The 3,750-nt window shown below is 35.7% G+C and overlaps 1 protein-coding gene across 1 annotated transcript; it reads right to left on the bottom strand.

The window, feature by feature from the left end:
- Positions 1-1,695: 1,695 nt before the first annotated feature.
- Positions 1,696-2,850, bottom strand: LOC129232172 (uncharacterized). Its single transcript, XM_054866413.1, has one exon. It carries the CDS (start codon positions 2,848-2,850, stop codon positions 1,696-1,698), a length of 1,155 nt encoding a protein of 384 aa, XP_054722388.1.
- Between the last annotated feature and the right edge of the window lie 900 nt (positions 2,851-3,750).

Genomic DNA, 3,750 nt, shown 5'->3' with positions numbered 1-3,750 from the left:
TTATTAGTGTGCTTCCACTTGGCAAACATAATTTTACTACTCGAACTTTATTATCACGACCAATGTTCGTCTCAATGATTCTGCCAACACACCATTTTGTCGATGGCAAGTTTCCTTCTCGAATGAGAACAAGAGTCCGTGTTTTAACATTATTTTTGCTAAATCTCCATTTATTTCTCTGTTGTAATTGGGTTAAGTAATCCTTTTTCCATAACTTCCAAATTCGTTGACTAAATTTGGTAATCCTTTGCCACTTAGAAAGGGTGTTTTCCTTAACATCAATCAATTGTGGTTCACTAAGGGTAGTGATAGGTCTGCCAATAAGAAAGTGACCTGGTGTTAATATTTCAAAATTGTCCATTTCTGATGACATTGGTATGAGAGGCCGGGAATTTAAAACGCCTTCGATTTCTGACAAAATTGTAATAAATTCTTCTAAAGTTAAATTTTGACTGCCAATTACTCTTTTTAAATGGAATTTGTACGATTTCACCCCGGCCTCCCAAATGCCACCAAAATTGGGCGATCTAGGAGGAATGAAATTCCACTGAATACCTCCTGTTGGAAAATAATTTGACAAAATTTCATCAGGAATTCTAACCATTTTTGCAATCGCTTGATTTCGACATTAGCCTCAACGAACGTTTTAGCATTATCAGTAATGATTTTTGAACATTTTCCTCGCCTGCCGAAAAAACGTTTCAAACTTGCTATAAAGGCCTGTGTAATCATATCAGTTACAAAGTCCAGGTGTATTGCTTTAGTACTGAGACAAACATAAACAACAATATACACTTTAATACACCTTTCCTTTATTTTTAAATTTGATAAAGAAAGGACCGCAAAAATCTATCCCAGTGACAAAAAAGGGATAACTAGGATTTACCCGGTCTTTAGGCAATTCAGCGATGATTTGACTAACAGTAACAGGTCTGTTTTCGAAACAGGTCACACAGTTACGAACAATTTTCCTACAGCTATTCTTGCGATTTAGCGGCCAAAATTTTTATCTAACTTGATGTAAAAGAGCTTGGGGACCTACGTGCAGATATTTAAGGTGAACGTTTCTTAAAATTATACTTGTTAAAGGATGTTTTGCAGGTAAAACCATAGGATGTTTGGTTGCATAAGATAAATCTGCATGGGACAGTCTCCCCCCCCCCTACTCTCATTACTTTATTTTTATCCAAAAACACATTTAAAGAGGAAAGTTTACTTCTGCTCTGAACTTGTTTACCATTTGTTAACCTTTTAAACTCATCAAAAAACTCACCTTCCTGGAGAGAACGTATTAACCAATTTTCTGCATTAGCAGATTCATCAATTCACAAAGGACCTATTTTCTTGGACTTTGGATTTTTACAATTATAAATAAACCTATAAAGAAAACTTACAATACGAATAAGTTTCATATAATTATTTGACTTATTAAGTATGCAATCAAAAACAGAATTTTCATTTCCCGCAATCAAGTTTATTAAATGTTCATTTGGTTCAGGTTTTAAGTTCGGTTTTAGTTCCTTATTGATTGCTCCCTCTTCGGGAACCACTGAAAGATAATCAGTAGAATAAATAATCACGGATTTCAGAAATGTAGGGCCATACCACCAAGCTGTGTTTTCTAAAAGCTGATCGACACTGATACCTCTCGTCAAAGCATCAGATGGATTGTCACGACTAACGCAAAAGAACCATTTAATCGGGGTCCGTAAGTTCCTGAATTTCTTTCACACGGTTGCAGACGAAGGTTTTCCACTTCAAAGTTGAACCTCTTATCCAGTATAGTGCTATTTGAGAATCTGTCCAAAAGTACATAGGAGGGGATATTTTCCGCTTCAACACATTTGCAACTTCATTTGCTAATCTAGCAGCAAGTAAGGCTCCTAGCAACTCCATTCTTGGAAGAGTAATCTTTTTTAACGGAGCCACACGGCTTTTAGATGTAAGAAAGTTCACAATTACTTTGTCATCAGATCTTATCAGTACAAACACGACGGCACCATAAGCTTTAGGACTGGCGTCCGAAAAGGTATGCAGTTCTATGTCACAACTTGAAAGTTCTGCACAATCAAGGACGTTTCTGGAAATTCGAAGTTTTAACAATGTAGGAAGTTCAAAGCACCAGCAATTCCAGATTTTAAAAATGTCATCTGGCAGCTCAGCGTCCCAGGAAATTTTCCGAATCCATAATTCTTGAAACAGGCACTTAATTCTGATGGTGTATGGTGTCACAAATCCTAGAGGATCGAATATTCTACCAGCTACTTGCAGCACAAATCGTTTTGTATTCTTTCCGGTCTTGATAAATTCAAGCAAATCCTTTACTTCTATAGCGAAAGTATCTTCCTTAATGTCCCACGGCAGTCCGAGAACCTTACATGGTTCGTTACAGTTCGTTACTGGTTCGTTACAGTTATTTGAGAAATCACCCGGTAATATATTAAATTCTCGTTCTTCCCACATTTTCATCAACACATCATCATTCGAAATCCATTTGCGTAGATTCATACTAGCTTTTTTCATTATGTTATTTGCTTCAATAGAAATTTTTAAAGCATCATTTATATTGTCTGCATCAGTAACAAGGTCATCAACGTAAAAACAGGTATTGAGTACTTCAGTAGTAACGGGATAGGCTTCTTCGTACTTTTTGATGTGTTCTTTAATGGTTGCAGACAACACAAAAGGGCTCACATTTATTCCGAATGTCAGACGTAAGAAACGATGAACTACTACTTCTACATTGTCATTCTTATTAGGATCATGTTTAACAAAAAGGAATCTAACTACATCTCTATCAAATTCATTTAGCGATATTTGCAAAAACGCACGCTCTATATCCGATAACATAGCAATCTTGTTAATTCTTAAGTAAATCAACAGTTGAAAAAAATGCGGGATCAAATTTATACCAGACCAAAGACAGTCATTTAGTGACAGTTGTCCAACGTCGTTTGAACTAGCATCAAAAACTATCCTACATTTATTATAAACACTTTTTTGCTTGAATACTGCTTGGTGAGGAAGATAAGAAACAGGTCTATCAATACGTTTTTCAGGATCCTTGACTTCTTCAATTATTCCGTTCGCTAAATATTCTTTCAAAATTTCACTGTGTTGAATATACAAAGTCTTATCGCGTTTCATTTTTTTGACTACACCTTGAAACCGCCTTTCTGCTACCTCAAAATTGTCATTTAATTCCTTCCAATTTTTTTTCCAAGGAAAACTAACTTCATATCGTTCGTGGTTATAGCGTACCGTTTTGTTAAAGACTTCTAAAGCGGCGTCTTCATCTGAGCGTTTTGAATCGTCTTTAATGCCGAAAGATTCAAGAGTCCAAAATTGTTTTAAAGCTGCTTCAGTTTTATCCTCTACTACGTAACATTTAAAATTGCTGTTTCCTCTATTGTTAAGTGTTCCCGTAGCAATCCAGCCGAATACTGAATTTTGCAAAATTACCGAACTGTCTTTCACTTTAATTTGTCCCGTTCGCAATAACTCATAAAATACATTGCCACCCAACAGAACTTGAGCACGCTGAGGTTTGAAAAAGTTAGGATTAGCATACGTTAAATGCTGTGGAAGTTTAAGGTTGGAAATTTCAAGATGTTTAGGTGGGGTCAAATCCGTAATTTTGGGTATTACCAGCATTTTAATAGTTTTCTGAAAGCTCTTACTTTTATTTGAAATAACCACATTTAATTCTTTTTTAATCTTTAAACCCGCTCCATTCAATCCCGTTATTAA

Source organism: Uloborus diversus, unplaced genomic scaffold (assembly GCF_026930045.1).
Source record: "Uloborus diversus isolate 005 unplaced genomic scaffold, Udiv.v.3.1 scaffold_11, whole genome shotgun sequence".
In the NCBI taxonomy this organism is placed as follows: Eukaryota; Metazoa; Arthropoda; class Arachnida; order Araneae; family Uloboridae; genus Uloborus; species Uloborus diversus.
The sequence above is the reverse complement of the archived record's forward strand: the minus strand, read 5'-3'. Positions and strand labels throughout refer to the sequence as shown.

Excerpts from the sequence above, each read along its gene's own strand:
- LOC129232172 (XM_054866413.1), bottom strand. The coding sequence starts at position 2,850 with ATGTTATCGGATATAGAGCGTGCGTTTTTGCAAATATCGCTAAATGAA.